Source organism: Argiope bruennichi, chromosome 6, assembly GCF_947563725.1.
Source record: "Argiope bruennichi chromosome 6, qqArgBrue1.1, whole genome shotgun sequence".
Taxonomy (NCBI): domain Eukaryota; kingdom Metazoa; phylum Arthropoda; class Arachnida; order Araneae; family Araneidae; genus Argiope; species Argiope bruennichi.
Window position 1 is genome coordinate 66,358,723 of NC_079156.1, and position 22,055 is coordinate 66,380,777.

The following is a 22,055-nucleotide window of genomic DNA, read 5'->3' on the forward strand; positions in this document are numbered from 1 at the left end:
GTTTATTCGATAACGCATAAGGCTGGGGAAATAAAGAGTTTATTTTGAAAAATGCAAAGAAATTCTTATTTGAGTAGAAGCATTTTATTTCTATCTATAAAAGAAGAAGAAAATATATCAACATTTTTTTTTAATTCCTTTTTTTATAAACTATTAAAGAATAGTTGATGGCAACATCTATATCGTTAAAAGTTTTGTATTTGGAAATCATATAATTTGAAATTGTTTGATAGCAGATAGAATTTTATTTCTTTCAAAAGTTTCTGTTACAAAGACGTTTTGCGTTGATATATTATATGATTTTGTTTCGTAATAAATGATTTTAAAATTTTTGATTGTCTTCAAGATATTTTCAAAAAACTCTAATATATTTTATTGTCGTTTTATAAAAAATATATTATTTACATTTTTTTTTCTCCTGCTTTTTTGACTAGTTGCTCAAATTTGTTTAAAAAGATTTGTTGTTCCTGAAAGAAATTCCTGAATCTTATAGTTATTTCATTAATTATCAACTGAATTCTCATCATTTATAGATATAAACTTTATTGTATTATATTTCGATTATGTTAACACTTTGCACTCGAAAAAGTAATTCAATGCATGATTTTCACATAATACAATGGCTTATTTATTGCTCCAAAATATATATATATATAATTGTTTTAAGCTAAATTTCCCCGAATTTACCGTTCTGTAGGTATTTTTAACAATCTAAAAGGAATAACAAATAAATAAAGCGTCAAAATGATGTACCGTCTGGAAAGTTACCTAAGAATCACCATTCGAGTACAAAGAATTAAATATTATCTTTCGATTATGTAAATGAAGAATTAATTTTCGAGATATTTTTGAAAGAAATTCTTACAATTTTATATTTTTCTATTTAAAAACTTTTCAGTGATAAATAGTCCTTATTCATTATAACAAATTTTCTCGGGGGGGGGGGGGGGGTTATGGTGCAAATGATTTTGTTTTCAGCAAAAAAATGGGTTAAGCTTTGCTTATTCAAATTTTTCAAAATTTTGGAGAAAAGATAGCAAGAAAATCAGCATTGATAAATGTGTGGCGCAAACATTTATCAATCACATTTCACGCATCACATTTATCAATCGTATCTAAAATTTAATTTCCTTTTATATTTTCGGTATCTTATAACTTAAAACGAGATATTCTTGTATATGTATATAAATTTATTTCGTGTATCTCGGAAATGGTTCTAACGATTTGGATTAAATTTTATATTTAGATAATGTTTTGCTTTTTAAGTATATCTATATAGGTATCTTTCCTGGCAAAACGCTATTTTACACACAAAAAAATTATAATTAACTATTAGAATAAGTATATTCAACCTCCTCTTCAAAGTGTAGGCAATGCTGTATAGTGATCAGAAAAACATGAATGACTTGTGTTTTGCGGGTCCTCGGTTCGAGTCACGTTTTTTTTTTTTTTTTTTTTTTTTTTTTTTTACTTTTGTATTTGTATTTAATATTTTTGCTTTTTAAGCTTATTTATATAGGTGTCTTTCCAGAAGAAACGTCAAGAAATGTCATTTTATACACAAAAAAAATATATTTTTATAACTATCATTTAGAGCCTTTTTCTATCTGCCCTCATGCTGACAATGTCATATAGCGCCTTTTCGAACCAGATTTCACTATGATAAAACTGAATGCAAGTTCGAAAATATAAATAATGCTAGGTAAACAGTAAAATAAATTCTCTAATATATTTGATTTTTCGAATAACATGTTAAACTAAGTTCATTCATGATTTTTCATTTAAATGGCCAGTTCGTATGCATGTAAGATTGAAAAATCATCATATATAATCAGCATGTGATTCGCGTCTAAATATTTTCTCCACAAAAAGAAGATTTTACCAAAAAAAATAACAAGCGAAGCTCAATCTTCTAAATATTATAGCTAAAAGTAAGATGAAAAAAGCTATTTTCAATTTTCCTTTGAAATGTCTACTCTGTAGCAAGATAGTATATGCTGTCAGTATATATACATATATATTGACCAAAGACATACCATTACTTAATACTTTTATTTATTTAATAATTTTGAGGTCGCAACACAATGAAAATAGCGTTTTCAACCAAAAAAGACTCAGTTCGATAAAGGTTAAATGAAAATTTACAAAGAAACTGAAGAAGGGAATCTGTACTCTCTCAACCCATTCGACAATGCATAGCAACCGTTGCTAAGTTTCACATTTGCCTACCAGTTATCCAAATTGTGCTAATTCCGATATAGGCGAAAACAGAATTCGCAAGGTTTTCTTTCACAAAGATTGAACAATAATTCGATATGAACTAACTAAAAGTGACCTCTAGTTCAGCAATCTCCAAGAAAATAATCGCTCTCGCTATTTTGGGTAGGATGAAACTAAAGTTTAAGAACTTTTTTTATTGGGAAAATGTCCAACTTAGACAACACGAAATTGTATCAATGGGAAGAGCATCTATAAAAAATATATTGATCCTTATCCTTAGATGTCCCTATTGCGTTGTTTAGACTTACTTGTATCAAATTTTATTTTTTTTTGAAAAACTTATTTAACTATATAAACACTATTTTGTTTTCTCGCACACTAACTGTATTAATAGAAAGTAAAGTAATCGTCAAAAAAATTCTATCTCAAGATTTTGACCAATCACCAAGCTTCAGATCTAAGCGAGACTCTATTTTGGGATTTCTGAGTGTTTGTGAACAAGACAATTTATAAACGCTTTGCGTTACATGGCTGAAATATTATATATGATCTTTGCACCAAATATGTAGATTTCCATCAAATTTTAAACGAAATTACGATGCAAAATTATGCAAAAGAATATTTAAGATTTATAGAGATTCTTCGATGCTTCATGTTACTAACGTAGGTAATAAAATTTTATTTAACATATTATTATATCTCAGAATTCGACAGATGGCGCTATGTACTATTGAATGGTGAGTTAATGAGAAAAATTCACTTAACAATCATATGATGCGATTTTCAAAATTAAGTTTTGTTATACTTAGCTTATATTAGACTATGGATGATGGATTATGTGCATCATATTCCTTGTAATAAAAAGCAATATAGAAAAGATACCTTGCAATAAAAAGCAACATAAGGAGAATTTCTTGCAGCAAAAAGCAACATAGTAAAGATTCCTTGCTGTAAAAAGCAACGTTGCAATAAAAAGCAGTTTATCATGCTTGCTGTTCAACGCAATGCCTCAATTGCTTGAAAATACATAACGTGAAACTGGATATCGCTTGCACTTACAATGTGTAATCAAAAGTTGGAGATTTATTAACTTTTAACAGCTCTAGTGTAAATACTGAAAAGGCATTTTGTATTTATATTTTATAAACTGTGCTTTACATAATTTTGCAATCTGTCCAAGATTTCTCAGGTGCTATGTATTACTAAGTTAAATACAAAATAATTCTCTTTATGTATATATTCGGGAAATTTGAATTAAAAACAAATCCGCTGGTAATTTTTATCTTTTATTTATATCAAACATAGATACTAATTTATTTTGTTGAAGCATCCACCAAAACGCGCCATTTTCGTTTCCAAGAATTTCGACAACACTAAATGAAGGCATAATTACAAATCTCCGGACATATGACCTTTCCCGTCGCCGTCCAACGTAACCAATAGTCGTTTCGTCAAATTTTATGTAGATTGTAAATAGCCCCACTCACTAAAATAACCAACCCATTAAGGGTTGTATAAATGAATAAAATAAAACGCTCCCCGCTCAAAATAAAAACGCTAAATTCTCTGCCAGATATATTTATGCCAAAGCTTTAACGTTCCTGCAAATATCTTTTCGAAGGAAATTGAAAATCCAATTTCGCGGCCTCAGTCGGATATTTCGCTGTCAAAGAGTCAGTTGCATAGCTTATGAATGATATTTTTGTGAAGGGACTTGTTAGGAGTAATGGATTTGCCGCACGTCTGTGTGTATGCTCTAATATAAGCGAGAGAAACGCGGTCGCCCAGTGAAAAGGGACACGATTGTAAATTATTAGTTTCAGTGTGTAGAAAAATGTAAATGTAGATGTAGATTTAGATGGAGTTTCTTGATTATTCTTGTATTTTAGGTTGTATGTGATATTGATTAGTGGGATTAAGAGTTTTATAAATTAAAGATGGTGTGTTGGCTTTATTGATTTTTAAGAGTTTTATTTAAAATGTTTAAGGTAAATTTTATGCTTTTTATTTAGTACTAGATGGTACCCGGCGCGTTGCTGCCACAGAAGAAATAATTTTGGAAATGCCGTTTGAAATTTGAAATAGCTATCTTAGTTTAATTATTAATGATGGAAAGAATGATATTTATTTTGTTGTCGACAATGAATATATTAAATGAAATTGATTGATATATAAATGAGAATATAAATAATATTAACTCTTTTTTTTACTTTATTATTCAAGTATACTTTAAGGTAGACAATATTTTTTTGTTTGTTTTTCCGTCTTCAGCAAAAACAAATAACATTCGTGGCTGTCCGACTCGTGATCATCCAACATAAAAATGGTCATGTGAAAAATGTGGATTTTCTAAGTTCAAAGCAATAAGTTGGCAAAATTTTATCGCCATCGGATAAATGGCAGCGCATAAAATACGATCATACAAAAATTCATTTTTTTATATTAGATAGATAGAAAAAAATATTGTAATCGTCAAAAAATTGTGCTAAGAGATTTTGACGAATCTTCTCGTTTTAGTTCTCCGTGACGCCATAAATTATACAATTTTGCAACTATGTCTGTCTGAATATTATAGCTCTAAAACGTAATAAGCTACAAGAATGAAATTTGGCACGTAACCTTTTCACCAAATTTGCATCCATTAAATTTTTGGAGGGATGTATTGAGGAGAAGTTTGTCTGTCAGTCCCTATTTTTGCGGACACAATAGCTCTAAAAACGCATACAGTTATATGGATGGAATTAAGTATATGGATAAGATTAATGCGATTTCATGTGTTAAATATTTATCATTTTATAGAAAGATAAATATTTGTTCCATTTATAAAAGATTTAAGTGTATAGATTCATCATTAGAATGTATATCTCATTCAAATTTTGCACACAAATTATCAAAGAATTTTTATTATTTTGTCTATTCATTTCTAAGTATGTGGACACTATTATTAGAGCACAGTAAAAAATTTTGTTAATGTTAACTCTTAAAAAATTAAGCTTTAACATTTTTTGTCTAAAGAAATGTTAAATCGAAAGACAAAACTACAGACAAGATTAAGATAATAAGAATTTATTTTTAATATTAAAAACAATTTACATAAAGTCTACATAAATAATAATTAAACATTATGTAGTTTTAATAAATGATAACAATACGTATAATGTAATATTTTTATCGTGTCAAAAATTAATGGTTTTTATAAACAGGCAATACATAGTACTTTGAATCTAACAACTGTGCAATAAAACTTTAAAATAATTAGTAAAACTCTCATTCATACCACGTTTAAAAAGTTTTATGTTAAATATTCTTATTGACTTTATAGTGCAATAATAAATGAAATGAAAAGATTAAAAATTATTCCCTTCTGATCAGTAATGACACAACATACGAGCTCATTAGATAAAGTCGTTTGTTCTACAATAAGCTAATGTTTAACAATTTTTTAAAAAAAATTCGAATTACAAACGATATTTTTACATAAAGTTGATAGGTCATTCCAAAGACCAAGGAAAAATTCGAATTATCGACGAATTAATTTTAAAAACTTTCGCATTCGCCAAATTCCACTGAATTTGAATAATTATGTGATATTCAATTCTTTTTTCAATTTGATATTTACTTATTTAATTCAAAGAACGACACAGAATTTTACATGCCATTTAATTTTTAGTATTCAAGAATTTATCTAGATATTATCAGAAACAGCAATCTTCAGTGAATTACATTTCTGAAAAATTCTATTCTGAGAATAGAACTTGTTATTTTATCTTTCATATTAAATTCTATTATTCAAAGATAACGAAGAATGTTGTTGCCAAACAATAGCCATCATGTATTGTCCAGTAAAGAGTGATCTCTCTTACATTTTATAGAAATTACCATTTTTGTCTTATAAATATAACTTTTCATTTTATATTCAACATCAGTGTCGGCATATTTGATGTCGGAAATATACAACTTCAAACTCAGAATTCCGATGTCATTCTAAAAGATCCGAATCCGCAACCACTCGTTCCTATTTGCCATAAAACTTTAAATATCCAATCCATATTTACCAAAGCTGGCTGAGTTGCTAAAAAATAAATATTAAATTCCAGTCGCTTCAGAGCTAAATTTGTAAAACCTGGAATTCAGACGACAATGCATTTGCAAATGGCTCTTCTGTTCTATTTTTGTCATTCGAAATTGCATTTGCGAGACACTATCATGTCAAAAATTCTGGAATAAAATTATGGTTTTCATAATGTGGAGTTCCATTTAAATTCTTCCCTAAACTTCCTGAAATATACTTTTATTTTTAATAGAAGACACATATTGATAAAAAGGAATCGTTTGCATCAAAAATATTATAATATAACATTTCCTATTTTGTTTAGATCATATGCATAAAATAACTGTGATTTAAAAAATGCAGTGAATTATTCTGCGCATTCTTTTGGTTATAGCTTTCTGTATTAATTCATGATAGTAAATAAAGATAAAAAAATAGAGTCGATTTATGAGATACTGTATTATTTTAGTCTATAATAATGCTACATAATACAATGGTACATATATGTTTAAGGATTAACTTATTATAAAAGTAAAAAGTAATGTAGCAAATCTATATCTATACTTATAATAAAGCTCAATGTGTGTGTGTGTGTGTTGGCGCTCTACAGGCCAGGTCATTTGACATACAGCTACCAAATTTGGTACTTGTATACCTTAGAGGTCGGGAATGTGCACCTGGGGTCCCTTTTTTGGAATTTTTAATTAGAATTTTAATTATTAATTAAAAACTAACTTTCCCGCCAAAAGAATCTTCGATTTTCCCCACCGCCAACTTTCCCGCCAAAAAAAATCTTCCATTTTCTCCACCGCCAAATGAGTAAGACTTCAGCGTTTTTTTCTCCCAACAGTATTAAGGCTAGGGTTAACATTTTTCGGCGGATTATTACAAACGATTCAGTTTATTTCCTTAATGTTTTATGCATTTAAAATTAAACATTGTTAATTAATCCATGTTTCAGATTCATTCTGAAGTACTTTTGAATTAAAATAACACAGAATAAAGGAAATTAAAAATGTATAATCTGCATAGCGTTACCCCAACTGGCGTAGAAAAATTTACGCATTTGCGTTACCGGAGCTGGCGAAGAAAATTCACGCATGCGCATTCAGACTGTTGCCATGACAACCGTTATCAACGGATGATTTAAATTATTTTTTAGGTTAGTTGCATGCTTTTGTAAGTAAATTGTATTTATGTTAGTTATATACTTTTTTGTATATGCTTATAGTTTTAAGTACATCGTTTTTTAAGTAGTTTTTTTAAACCTGTTTTCGACCGATTATTTTAAACGATTCCTTTTATTTTCTTAGTGTTTGATGCATTTAAAATTAAACATGGTTAATGAATCGATCTGTTCATGATGAATCTGAGAAATTTTTGTTGACAAATTCTTGAGATATTACATAAATTAAGAAAGATATTCTTTAGGGACCATAAAGTTTAAACGCTCAGTGACTCTATTATCAGTAATCATATTATTAAAAAATGCTTTGTTTCAGTAAAAAATATTATTATATTAATTGCAGATTAATCATTTACACTTTAATTTAAAGCTAGGGTTAACATTTTTCGGCCGATTATTTCAAACGATTCTGTTTATTTTCTTAATGTTTTATGTATTTAAAATTAAACATTGTTAATTAATCGATCTATCAGATTCATTCTGAAGTATTTTTGAATTAAAATAACACAGAATAAAGGAAATTAAAAATTTCTAATTTGCAAAGCGAAAAATTCAAGCATTTGCGTTACCGTAACGGGCATTGGAAATTCATGCATGTGCATTGTGTTCTGATGGTTGACAATATTATCAACGGATGATTCTTGATTTAAATTATTTTTAGGTTAGTTGCATGCTTTTGTAATTAAATTGTATTTATGTTAGTTATATATTTTTTGTATATGCTTATAATTTTAAGTACATCGGTTTTTTTTTTAAACCTGTGTTCGACCGATTATTTTAAACGATTCGTTTTATTTTCTTAGTGTTTGATGCATTTAAAATTAAACATTGTTAATGAATCGATCTGTTCATGATGAATTTCAGAAAATTTTGTTGACAAATTCTTGAGATATTACATAAATTAAGAAAGATATTCTTTAGTGCCCATAAAGTTTAGGGCTCAGTGACTCTGTTATCAGTAATCATATTATAAAAAAATGCTTTGTTTCAGTAAAATATATTATGATATTAATTGCAGATTAATTCTTTCCACTTTAATTTAAAGCATAAATTCTACGGGAGCTAACAGAAAATTAGAGAGATAATATTACGTTATGACTGAAGGCCTTTATAATATTATGAGTGAATTACATGGCTATCAAAATTTGAAGCTTTAAAATATTTGATGAAGAAGCTATTAAAGTAGGAATTACATAAAATATTTAATTATTAAAATTTTAACGAGCATTAAGATTGGCGAACCGGCTGGTCGCCAAAGGCGGCTAGTAATCAATAAAATTAACTTAAATATATTATAATATCTAAAAAGCATTAATTTATTTTATATCAAAATTAACTGAGAAAAAAACTAATGAATACGGAATATTTTATGTAAACAGAAAACGATTTTAAATTGCGTACAAAAAATTATTTGAATTAATAAAAATATAATGTTAAAATTAGAAACATATTTTAAAAGAATATACAAATTAAAAATAAATAATGATTTCAAGCAAAAGAAGAAATATTTTTACCATTAATGACCAGTATTTGTTAGATGTGTTAGTTTCGAAATTTGAAATGACGGAAATCATCTTGTATTTGTTTTGAATTGTTCCTTTACATCATAGAAAAAGAAGTTTATCAAGTAATTCATGAAAAAATAAATGTTTAAATCAAATCAAAACAAAACAATAATCGTCTGATTATGAATCACATTTATTTAAAACTGCTAGCATCAAAATGCAACGTTAAAATCTTTTTTAAACAATTTTAGAATTATTTTTTATTTAAAATGTTTAATTCTAATAAAATTTCAGTCATTCCTAAACTGATATAAATTAAATTATATCAATCAGTTTCTTAAATTGATGTAATAATTAAATCTTGTAGATTTAAATTATTACATCAATTTAAGATAATTTAATTAATTTATGCATCTCAACTAAAAATTAAAATATTCTATTTTAATTCACTTTCAACAGAAGTGAAATATTTTTAGATTAAATACAGTTTTCACCAAATTTATACGCATGCCTTTAAAAATTTGCACCTTAATTATTAGAGCTAATGGCTGTAATAACCCATGGAATTAATCGAAAAGAAAACATTTGTTCATACTTTTGTGCAATATTTGCCGACTTTTCCTCAGTGTGATTTCGATTATCTGAAACGGTTAATAATTTCCTTCAAGATAAGAAAAGCATTAGATAATCGCATCTTATAAGCTCTGTTCAGTCTGTTAATTTTATTGTCATTCAGCAAATTTCAACTCCAAATACCACTTTGCACTATTACCTTAATAAGTAAGCAAAATGGCTTGTAAATAGGAATAAATGATGTTTTTATATTCATATATAGAGCTATGAGTCAATTTCTAATTTTTGAAAAGTCCGAAATCAACATTCATCCATTGTCTTTTAATTTTCCTTATATTGTATATTATCTATGTTGTTTTTGTTATCTTTGATTTTTCAGTTTTTTACTTTTAATGTTAGCCAGACGATGATTTTCCATGATTATTATATATTATTGCATTATTTATTATTTTTATTCTTAAACAATTATTTAGACAAAAGTAATTTTTTCCTGAAAAGAAACTAATTATGGAAATACATTTTTACGTTATCGCTCTCAAATCTAATCGGTAAGAATAAGGTTAAATAGATAATAAATACTATTTTAAATAGATAATAAATACTATTATTTAATTTGTTAACATTCAGAAAATTGAAAATTTTGCTTTAACAGTTCAAATGAACTTTTAAAAACTGTCGTTTGCAACATTCCTCGTTTCTGATTTGACAAAGCGCTATAGTATTCAAAAGATATTAAAAAGTTAATAAATATTAGCACAATTGAAAATTAAAGAATGTGCAAAATCTAAAATAATAAAATAAATAAAAGTGTTTTGGTTCTATTAATCGAATTCAAAATAAAATCAAAATTGCTTTCAACTTTTATTCTTGAATGTAAAAGTATAAATAGTATTTGTTGATTGAAAGTAACTGAATAAAAATTATATATTAACTTTTTTTTAATTCTATTTTATATTTCAAATTTATTTTTAATCTTGAATTTTGTAACTTTTATGTAATCATACTCAGTATGAAAAATAAATTAACTGAATTTTGAAATTTTTATTAATTATGAAAAGATTATTAATTTAAGAAACTTCCAAATATGTAACAAAGCAAACATTATACGTTTTGCTGCTACTTTTTTGTTTAAAAAATTAATATATTTGATACAAAAATAAAGTTAAAACTTAAATATATTAGGTTACATTCTTTAAAAGTTGTTAGAATATAAAAACCTTTAGCAGGAATATTCGTTTCCAGAATGCAAAATTTTTAAACATATTCGTAACCAAAATTGTCTATTTTCAAAACCTAACGAACTCGTCGTCATTGGAATTTAAAAATATACAACAAAACTGTTCGTTTTTAGAATATAAAATCTTTAGCCGAAGTGTTCGTTGTTAGAATTTATTGATCTTTAGGAAAAGTATAAGTTATCAGAATATAATAATTCTTAACAAACCTGTTTTCTTCCTGAAATATATAAAACTTTAGCAAAAACAGTATCAAAACATTAAATTCTATAGCTAAAGTGCTCATTTCCAAAATAATCTTAAGAAAAATTGTTCGATAATTGTCAACAATTATATATTTTGTATTATCCATTCATTTTTGGAATTAAATTTAACTAAGGATCTTAAGCATTGTAGAAATAAAACCTCAAGAACCCAAAATGGTTCCAAATGATCGAAATTTCTTGCTTTTAATGATATGTTCCCCGAAGTAAACTTAAAAGAGGGAAATCTTCCACTCCATGGGCTGAGCTTTCTTCCGATGAAGCTTTAACGTGGAAGAGAAATTCTTTCAATATCCTTTAATTCTGGTTTTATAAAACTTTTCGGGTTATAGAGTAGGTTTTTCCCTAGTATCCTAATCCCTTTTTTCCTTCTTGGTCTCGAAATGCAGGCTTTCCGTATGCAATTCTACCATCTGCTATTTTTTCCGAGCTCTTTTCTTTTATTCATTGGCATTCCAAGAGGTTTGCAGAAAGTTAAATTTGAATTACAAATATCGAAGTGAAAGTTTTCATTCAAATTCTTCAAACTCTTTTAATGAACGTATCACAAAGTGAATTTATAGGAGAAAAGCGATATTTGTATGCAAACCCCGAGGTCCCAAAGGCACACATGATGGGCGAAGAAATTTTTTTTATACCTCATGACTTTGTTTCATTTAATTTCTTTGTTTTTATAAAATGGGCTAGTTTTAGAATTTGAAAAATAGATTTGAATAAGTGCTGTGGTTTTGTCGTTTATCTGACAAAACTATACGAAACTTGTAAAAGTGTGCCACGACAATTGATGAAATCTCAATTGGTGTGTTTTGTTTTATAGTTAGTTATAGTTAGATAAAAAAAAACGTTTCTGAAAAAAATTGTAAACTAATTTTAATTATTTTCTGTTTTACTGTCTTTAATTTATTTCAAAATATTATGGAGTCTTGAAATCCATTCTTTTCGAAATTTCTTTCTCTAATAGATTCTACACGTAATTAAAATTAATCGATCAATAGATTATTAAATTTTAAAAATATTAAGCTGTTGTGTTGTTACAGGGAGAATGTAAATGTACAAAATTTCATAACACCAGCCCATGACGAGGCGAGTGAAAAATCGATTATACATTCCCTCTTTCCAAGCATTAGAGATAGTAAATTAAAGCATTAAAAAATTATTTTATTCATTGGCGTGTTAGGCTATTATAATCTTGGAAAATTTTGATATTTTAAATCATCCAGATTTTGAATAAATTATGTTTTTAATGACAGCCATCATTGCGTTATCATACATGTAAAAGAAAACCACCAAAAGCTAAATTGATGAAATTTATAACATGTTTCTTGTATACAAAAACTGTAAATGTATCATATTTTAAATCCAGCCTGACTACATTTAGAAAATGTTATTTTTTCATTATTTTTGCTTTGTGATATTTTGATTCTCAAAAATTTTAAATCTAAAACTTTTTGTGTGAAAACATTGTGACTATTCAAAATTGGCATAATTAGTAGTAGATAACTTCCAAGTGAATTATATCACAAACTTTTTATCTTAATCTTTTTACTGATAAAAAGAAAAGAAATTACAAAATTCTTTTCTCATAATTCACCGTTTAGATAACAATATAACAACTAATAAATCATATCAAAATATTTTTGAAAAGAAAATTTCGGTATGAATTATCGTTTGGCATTAAAATGAAGATATATCTCATTTAAAAGGAAATCAAAACTCCAAAAAGAACCAATCAACTTTAAAAGAACCAATCAATTTCTTCAATCTCAACGTTCGTTTCCTGTTACCACGGATTTCAAGGAGATCTGAGAAACTGAGGTATCTTGGGATTCAATGATATCTTCGGAAGATAATTACCTGCGGAATTTGTAGGAATGATTTCAATGCCACAGATATTAATCTCGGTGTTCTTGGTTTTCCAGAGGGTAAACAATTTTCCAGACTCCCTTTAAGGTTGATATTAATAATATTAGCTTATAAGTCAAAAGATTTTCTTCAATTTCGAATTCGTCTGATAAATAGTAATTGAAATGAAAAAATTATATAAACATTTATTTTCTTAGAAGTAAACTAAACAAAATCGAAGTAGTTTATGCCTTTTGCATTGATTGTTTTTTATATATTTGAATAAGTATAATTTGTTTAATTATAGATGAAACTCTGTCAATGGGAAAGAAAGTTTATATTTTAAAATGTTTTTATTAACTCACTTTTTGCTTTGTCTGTCTTCATACCAAAAGAAAAAAAAAACTTTTTTTTTAAGATTGGATTTTTATCTTTAATGACTCTTTCATTAAAATGAATTCAATAAAATTTGTTTTCATATAATATTAATGTTTGTTTTAAATTTTGTCATCTATTATGTTTAAGCAATGTCTATTTTTTAAACTTAATATAATTATGTAAAAAGTTAAAGTTTTAAAAAAAGCCAGATTAGTTTTTATTTTTGAAACCTAAATAAGTACTTTTTAGCGAGTAATTAAAAATTTTTAATTGTTTTGTTTATATTCAAAATTTTCGAAGAGACGTATATTCTTATAAAAAAAATTCTGAAAACTTTTTAAAAAATAAGAGCATTAATTAGAAAATGAAAATTGAAATCAAACGATATTTCCAAATGGCATTTTGTAACTACGAAAAAGAAAGCGGGAAAAAGGGTTATTTTTTTTTATTTTTTTTATTTTTTATTTTATTTATTTATTTATTTTTTCATCTTTTAGCTATTTTTATTATTTATGCAATCTTTTTATTTATATTCTACACAAAAAAAAAATTTAATCGTATGCTTTAAACTATGCTCTCTAAATATATTATTTTTAAGATATTTTGTTGAAAATATAGCAGAAACTTACCAATTCGGTGTAAAGACCGCATTTCATATTCCATCCGTCTAGCTCAAAGCAGTTTTGAATTATTATATTTACATAACTCCAACTCATGGAGTTCGAAAACATGGAGATTCTTCAAAATCACGAATTCGAATTTTTTGGCGATTATAATTCTTTCTCTTTGTATGCTTCGTATAAAAGGGAGAAAATAGTTTCTAGTTTCATGTATTATGTTTCCTACACATTCTCCTAACGAAGCTTTAAAAAAAATTCTTTCAATAAAATATAATCATTCAGACTACAAACAGAGTAATCAGAAATTTTATGTCTTAATTTCAAAGCAAAAAAAAATGCATTTGTCTTGATTTTTTTTAGAATTGTTCTTAGAATAAAAAGTTAGATGTTAAAAAAAATAGGTCTTAATTCTTCATTTGCAGCATTTTCACGTCTAAGCTAACGAGAAATAATTGCATTTAAGTCCGCTACTCTGCATTAGTAAATTTTTGATTCTAAAAGAATTTTTTTTGTTTAAAAAAATTAATTAAAAATAAATGCTAAAAAGAATTTCTTGAACTTCACTTCTATCTTTCAACTAACGATCACGTAACTTTCTTCTTTTCTTTTCTTTTAGAACATAAATTATGACTCTATACACTTTTATTTAATTTGATTTCTTTCTCGGTGATAAATATAAAGCTGCGTTGACTGTTTTTCATTCCATATGAAAGAGTTTTGAAATTAATTTTGAGCTCGATTGTATTCTTGGTGAAAATACAATATTTTAATATTTTCGAAACTTTATTTATTAACTAATCACTAGATTTTAATTCAATTTTGCTACTATAAGCTAAATGTCATCAAATAACGAATTTAATTATTTTTAATTGTTTACAAGAATTTGCAATATTTATAACAATTAAATAGGTATCAATTTAAGAAAATTGACAATTAAAAAATTAAAATAAAATTTTTTAACACAGTTTTGTCAACAAACAGCAGAAAAACGCTCTTTTTAATCAAAAATATAGAAATTTAACCAAAATCGTTTGCATATGCTACAAATATGTACAACGTATTGAAAAATCGTATTCTGTATGAAAAAATTATAAAACAGTAAATTCTCTCTAATCTGACGTTCGTTACTCCGGCATTCCCAGTAGTCCGATGCATCTTTAGAATAACTTGTTGTGAATCATTCTTTCCCGTTAAAACTTGAAACCTTCCCCTTTTCATGCATAAATTTAAAATAACTCTTTCTATTGGACTTTTGCATGATTAAAATTTTAAATAACATGTAAAAATGGTTGTTTCTACATAAAAATGCATATAAAATAGTTTTTTTCTAATCCATGTAAAAGTGAGATTTATTTACCAAATATGGATTGAAGTCTCATCTTAGGGATGTGTATTCATATTTGGGCTGAAATGGTTAAACCTGCTTCTATTCGACACTTTAACACAGTATTTTCTGCCTAATATATTGTTGGCTGGTTTCGCATTTGTAAAAAAAATATCACTGTATATAATTCAGTAAGATTTTCTATAGTTCGGGCATTTTATAATCAGACAGATGTCCAATCCAATATGTATCTGATTAGAGAGAGCCTACTATGTACAGTTAAAAGAATTTAGAAGAAATCAAATCTCAAGATTGAACATTCAAAAAGAATATTTTAAACTTGATTCGTCTATCTTTATATTGTTTTTAATATTTATCCTTAAGTATGCCGCAGCATTAATGTGCACATAAAAATATACTTAACATCGCCTAACCGCCCGTATGTATAAATACAGTTTTAAACCAATGAAAAGATACTGTTGTAAAATATGCTTAAATGTTTTGTAAAATATTAAAATTAGAAAAAAGGAGGACGGAAATAAAACTGGTATGACTGAAAAACTTTTTTATTTAAATTTTAATTTAGTAGAGTTTTTTTTACGATAATATGTTCTAAAATTATAGGGCGAAAACTTCAGCATTCCTGATTAATTTTAAATTAAAAATCTATTCAAAATTATTTCCTATCTAAAAATTTCTATTCCCTATGTATAAATTCATTCATATCTGAAATTATTTTAAAAGCACTAATTAATGAGCACCTACCACCTAAGAAAAAAACTATCTGTCAAATTTGGCAGCTATTAAGTCAATCAATCTAACCTTTAAAATGTTTCAAACGATTTTTTTTCTCCATCATAAAAATCGCAGATAATATGTCAGCTTATAAAATTATCATATTAAAAACCAGTAAAATATCGAATTATGAATATTTCGGGAAACTTTTCCAAAAACTCGTCTGCGAACTTGCTTCTCTTTCAGCAAAAAGGACTTCCATTTCGAGTTGAGGCACGCCTCATAAACTTGATAGAGAGGTCCTATTTTCATTTAGCCAGAGTCCCGGTAGAAATTGAGAAATCCCGACGGCCCACTATAGGAAGGGGGATAGTCCATTTCCACCGAGTCCCGCTAGAGTTATGAGCAATTTTCAATTACCGGAAGCTGGAGGTCACTCCTAGTTGGCGATAAAACGGCAGAAAATGGTCCCCACGCAAATTTCCGGTACCTTGTCGGAACAATTAAATCCTAATCAACAAGGATAAAACGCGAGTTGCAGCGACATCTGCCGAAACTGGTGAATGCTTTCCTATTTCTTTCAACAAGCTGAATATAGTATCAACTTGGTTAACTGCTGTGCCTCTTATTATCTTCCTGTTTCTATATTTGAATGTTCTTGGTAAAGGACAACACAGAAACAAAATAATTACTGTACTTCTTATTATCTCTAGATATCTATGTTTGAATATTCTTGATAAAGGATAACAAAGAAATAAAGAATTACTAAGTTTCTTATTATCTTCCGGTCTCTATGTTTTAATGTTTTTGGTAAAGGACAACTCAGAAATAAAATAATTACTATGCTTCTTATTATCTCTAGATGTTTGAATATTCTTGGTAAAGGACAACAAAGAAATAAATAATTACTATGTTTCTTATTATCTCCCGGTCTCTATGTTAAAATATTCTTGATAAAGGACAATCTAGAAATATTACAATTACTATGCTTCTTATTATCTTCCTTTTTCTATATTTGAATGTTCTTGGTAAAAGACAAAGTAGAAATAAAATAATTACTATGCTTCTTATTATCACTCTCGGTCTCTATGTTTGAATATTCTTGGTAAACGACAACCTAGAAATAAATAATTATAGTATTATTCCGCTTATTCATGCCAGTTTTAAACATTTCTCTGTCTTTTAAAACACTTTTTATTGCTCCCTTTTCGAATTTCTATGCTCACAATGAGCAAAAATGTTCAATTTTATGTTTATAAAATTTTATATTTCACACCATTTATACTACGCGAAGCAATTAGAGTAACACTAAAAAAGTTGGAGAGTAACCAGAAATTTTCAAAAAGAACCATCTGTAGAGGGTAGACAGAGGATTAATTTTAATAATTCTTATGAATTTGAGAGACAAAAAGCTAAGAAATTCATTGAAATTAAACACAACTAACTTTACCGACGAACGAGTCGGTCGCCAAAAGCGGCTAATAAGGAAAAATATATCTAATCTTGCAATTAATGAAATCGATTAATGGTTAGATGAAACAATCTGCCATTTTCAATTTGGAATCTGTGCAAGTTCTTGTAAGAATAAAATGGTTATGATGTCACATCAGAGTGTAAAGCAACGGTTTGTTGGATATTGGATAACATTTCAAAATTTTATTTGTTGTGTAATTATAACCTCACTTGAATTAAGGTCATCGATCAGTTTTCCTACATTCAGCCATCGTTGAAATAATTTCAACTGATAAACTTCGAGGTTTTGGCTTGAAAAATTGAAACTAAATGAAGTCCCATTTATGTTAAATCTTGGCCTTAAAAGATTCAACTGTAAAAAATTGTCCAGTAAAATAAAATTTCTCTAAAAAGAACTTTGCACTTTCTCAACTTCACCAACGTCTGAACTTCGTATTCTCCAACATATATCTTTTTTTTTTTTTTCTACTATAAAGATAAAATTTCACCAAGTATTTTATCTGGCACTGGCTTAAAAAAAGACGAATCGTTGCATTATGTAAAGTACACACGGTTACACTTCGTTTTATTAAGTTCATTTAAACTCTGCTGCCAATCTAATAAAAAGACAAGTGTCACTTGGGGAAAAAGGTTAAAAAGGTTTCTTATTTTACTTCACACGTTTTAACTAAGTTTCAACGCGATTTTAAATTGAGTTGAACCTGGCTTCAAAATAAAAGAAATACCCATCTTTCATTTTGCACGGCCGCACCTAATTAGAAGGATTCGGTTTTAAAAGCAGTAAAATATTCGTAAATTTTTAGTTCTTAAATTTATTACAAAATTTTTAGTTCTGGATTGTAAGAAAAAAAAATTATGAAACTATTTCATGTAGGAAAATCAAGTTAAGTAATGTGCTGTTCAGATTTTACTTTTTAAAATGCAGAATAAAAGTTGCACAAAGTTTTAATTCTATTTTCTTACAGAATATATTGGTATGTTCTATTGAATAAATTTCTTTTGGAAATAAAAGAATGCAGGCGGGATTGCTTTCATATTTCAAATATATCATCTCTTTTAACGTATGAAGGCCTTACTTATAATTTTATGTATAATTTTACTTCTTCTCAATAAATAAATATGTTACAATTTTGATCATAACATTCACCATACCGGGCAATATTTTGTTGCAGTGCAATCAATCAATCAGATTCCTTTCATTGGATTGCATTGAAAGAGAATACTTTCTATTTTCTAGTATACGTAGTACAGTTTGGTTTGGTTTGATTATATTAAAATCCCGTTTGAAGCAACACTAGGGCTATTTTGGGACGGACCTCGTAATTTTGAACCACGGTCAGATGACGAGGACGACACCTGAGCTGGCACCCCCCTCTCCACACCACACCAGCGGGAGAATGTTTGGTCATGACGGTTTTAACGTGCAACAGACCCCCTTACACGACGGTTCTTCGGTGGAATCGGGTCACGAACCTGAAACCCTCCGGTTCCGAAGCCGAGACTTTACCACCAGGCCACCGCGGCCCTTATACGTAGTACAGAGAAAGTATAATAACCGTCAAAACATTGGAACTCAAGTTTTTAACGAATCTCCAAGTTTTCGACCTCCCTTATTCGAAAAACACATTTTTTTGGAAAATGTATGTGACAAAGATAATTCAAAATTGCTCTGAGCTAGACAGTTGAAGTTTGGCATACGGTTTTTACACCAAATTTGCAGTTTCCTGTCAAAGTTTGGGTAAAATCTGTTCAGAGGCTGTTCGAATATAAATTAACACGATAATTACAAAACGAACAGAGCTAGATAGATAAGATTCAGTACACAGATTTAACATCTATAGTGTGATCACCGTTAGAATGTGAACTAAATCCAACAAGGAGTTGACTGTCTGTCGGTCTGTGCTTTCAGAAAAATGTAAACGCAATGCAATTAAAAAACACAATGACTTAAATATATCAAATTTGACATGTCATTTTTGACTACAAGAGCAGTTTTATGTCAAATTTTTGTTCCAGTCGGTTGGGAAAAACATATCTAACTTCTACGTATATCATAAATTAGCATTTTTTGATATTTCTCTCGAAATAGATTAAAGATAGGTAGGCGATCATACACAAAATATAGAGATCTTAAATGAAATAGAGGATAAAAGTCAAAATAATGTTTTTCTATGATTTCAAAAAAATGACAGTAAAAAATATTACAATATATTTGATTGTTTCTATGCATTGTAAACACATTTATAAAGTGTTTAATAAACCCAGTTATGTCAATAAATTTCTATGTGAGTTTTTTTGGTAGTAGAATGTCAAGGTAGTAATCCCGTTTTCGCAAAGTATTTTCCAGCATTTCATAAGTTACATTAGACACAGTATATGCGATCCTAACTTTGAGTGTATCGTTGTCTTCAATTGACGTTGCAAACATTATATCTTTATGTAATCCCAAAATTGAAATAGAACAATAATGGCAGATTTAAATGCATGAAACCAAATAATGCATTGAACCTTTTCCTTCATCTTCACTTTAGAAACTTTTCAATAACTCTTGATTCATTTTGAACGCCATTTTGATAACAAGCAAGGGTTCTTTAGCAATATTTTTTATAATCAAAAATATATTTTATACATACATACATTTTATAAAATACGTACCCCCAGCATCTTGGGGACGAAAGCTTTCATGTGAAATGAAAATTGGGAAATCGGAATCATTTGGATTGGAAGACAGGCTCTTTAGTTTAGCCAATTATTTTAAATATATCGAATGGAGGAGGGGAAAAAAACAGAATAATATTCTAAATAAATTCAGATTTTAATAGCAGTTATAATTTTTTTTTTATTTTCTTCCTTGTGGAATTCTTTGAGATTTATCTGTTTTTATCTATTTATTTTTCTTATCTGTTGTTTTCAATTTCCATACAAACAAATAATTTTGTTTGGACCAGTTTCCTTATCTGTTGTTTCAGCATCCCACTTATCAATGATTTTGTCATTAAAATATTATCTTTTTTAGTACACAAAAAAAGTATGTTTTAAAAACATTTTTATTTTCTATTTTCATTCTTCGATATATTTCCTAATTCATCATTAAAAATAATTATTATATTTCATATTTCTTTCACAATTACTCATAATTCATTCTTTTCATATTGCATTTCATTCTTAATTTCACAGTTAGACTTAATATATTTTATATTTCATCACCATAAATAATTATCAAAATAACAATAATTTAGCACCAATATGGAATTCATTTTCCAGGAAATGAATACCAAATGAAACACCTCGTGAATAATCAAAATTTAATTAAAATTTGAATAGAGTTCTGAAAATAAAATATTAATAAATAAATTGTTAATAAAATATTACACAACAATACGAAGTTTTTAGAAGTAGTGAAAAGTCAATTATTAGGTATCCTCATCAGTACAATAAATATGAATAACTTAAAGGAAAGAACGTAATAAATTATGTATTATTTTGAAAAACAAAAAGGCATTAAATTCATTATGAAAACAAATTTTCATTTTTATATAAAAATATAAGTTTATATAAATAAAAAGAAATAAAACTTTTAATCAGACGATAGCTTTTTCATGATACGAGTTTCGCGAAACTAATTAATTTGCAAATATATCTCAATTTCGATTAATTTTCATTCGAGCAATTTGGGCCAACTTTTGTCATCTTTAATTTCATAAATATTTTCCGTTGCAAAAATTGCTGATCGCTCTAATTTCGGCAAAATAAATAAATAAATAAAACTTAAATTTTGAATAAAATGCACTCAATGTAATTCATGCATACACATCACCTAATTTGTTTTTATTCTTTTTTCCAGAGAACGAAGAAGCGGCATTTCTGATCAAAGACTAGCCGAAATAGAGACACTGCTTGCCTTGGCGAAGCAAGGGGGAAATAGGGATGTGGCCTTTGGTGTCATCGATCCACTAACATTGTGAGTGACGATTTAAATTGTAAATAGCACAAATGAAGAAGCTATAAATTCATTTTATCCAAATCGCGTAGAATTTAGTATTCCCTTTATAATATTGTATAAGTGCTTTTTCTTATTTTCTCTGATTTTCCTTATTTATCTTCTTGCTTAAAAGAAAACTAGAAGAACATTCAATTAATAGATGATGATAAAGTTATAATATATTCTTCGTTTTTTTTTTTTTTTTTTTTTTTTTTTACATTTACAACGGGAAAAAATTGAGATATCTGAACTTTTGGATAACTCGAACATCATAAGCAAGATAATATTTTAAGCTTGATTCGTCTGCCTTCATTTTAGTTTTAGTATTTACTTTTAATTATATAGTATTATTTATGCATCTGCATGTCTTTACACTAAATATAAGCAAAACAGAAAGTATCTTTTTGTTCTTTCCCTATAAAAATTATATTGAATTGTAAAGACTATAGTAATGAAATATTGTTATATGTAACGCAACTTCTTCTTTTCTTCAAGGAAAAAAAAATATGGCTGGGTAATTTTACCTCCTTTAATTTGGAAACAGCCAGTATCAGAAAACGGGTAGATGTCTAAAATTCTGACACAATTAACTGCCCTACAAAGTTAAACACAAAATTCACCATACTGTTTAAGCACGAGAAAGTCGTCGGAAAAACAAAAACACACCT

At 27.5% G+C, this 22,055-nt stretch overlaps 1 protein-coding gene across 2 annotated transcripts in view; it reads left to right on the forward strand.

Annotated features, from left to right (window-relative positions):
• Positions 1–22,055, forward strand: part of LOC129972599 (uncharacterized) — a 151,592-nt gene that overhangs the window by 112,243 nt on the left and 17,294 nt on the right. For both annotated transcript variants that reach the window (XM_056086796.1, XM_056086797.1), the window contains exon 2: positions 21,250–21,366. In XM_056086796.1, the coding sequence (XP_055942771.1) occupies positions 21,250–21,366 (117 nt within the window). The remainder of the gene's footprint in view (positions 1–21,249; positions 21,367–22,055) is intronic.